General features: G+C 29.9%; 1 protein-coding gene across 1 annotated transcript; it reads right to left on the reverse strand.

The window, feature by feature from the left end:
* Positions 1-299: 299 nt before the first annotated feature.
* On the reverse strand, positions 300-756 carry LOC105461078 (putative fatty acyl-CoA reductase CG8306). Its single transcript, XM_011707565.1, has 2 exons — positions 655-756; positions 300-550 (listed from the first exon to the last, which is right to left on the reverse strand). The coding sequence occupies exons 1-2, from the start codon at positions 708-710 to the stop codon at positions 433-435; spliced, it is 174 nt and encodes a 57-aa protein (XP_011705867.1). The 5' UTR covers positions 711-756; the 3' UTR covers positions 300-432.
* Between the last annotated feature and the right edge of the window lie 6 nt (positions 757-762).

Here is a 762-nt window from a genome sequence, read left to right on the forward strand (position 1 = left end):
GTTCAGATTCGACGAGCTTTATATATTAATATCTCGAAAACTATTGCGAAGATCGCAAAATGGTAGAGGACTTTTTTGTTCAGTTTGGTCCACACTACCTACCCACAAGCGCATCATTTTTTGTGGGCTGGTAGAGCAGATTAAACTGATTGTGAGAAAAGTCCTTTTACCATTTTGGACATTTTGTAATTCTCGCAATAGTTAACGAGAAATTAATTTATGAAGATCTACACCCGCACAATTCGGTGATAAAAGACAACTCGATGTTTACGATTTCTTGTACGCAAATATATACATATATTGTACAATTATATTATATTAGGTATTTGCTGAATATATAACGCAACAGAATAAAGGTACAAATTCGACATACTTACTCCACATAACGCATTAAAATAAAAAAATTCTGTTGTATAATAATTAAAAGAAAAATTATTTACCCATGGAAGGCCTTACAATCGCGCAAGGAAAAAATAAAGAATATTCCTGTATGATATCCTCTGCTAAAGTTTTCGAAAAAATGTACGTATTAGGAATATAATCCAAACATCTGTATAAAATTTTAAATATTAAAAACATGAAAGAAAAAATAATTATTTATATGTAGTATATCCATGTATTTATAAGCATAACAAATTTTTGTTTGTAACTTACTTAGCTGTAAAAATGTTTAAAGTATGTTCATCCAGTAACTCGGCCATTTCGATCATCTTCCGCCAATTAGTTACAGGAGGATATACTTTTTCTTCTATAATTGGATTA

The sequence above is a fragment of the Wasmannia auropunctata genome, unplaced genomic scaffold (assembly GCF_000956235.1).
Source record: "Wasmannia auropunctata unplaced genomic scaffold, wasmannia.A_1.0 LD309700.1, whole genome shotgun sequence".
Taxonomy (NCBI): domain Eukaryota; kingdom Metazoa; phylum Arthropoda; class Insecta; order Hymenoptera; family Formicidae; genus Wasmannia; species Wasmannia auropunctata.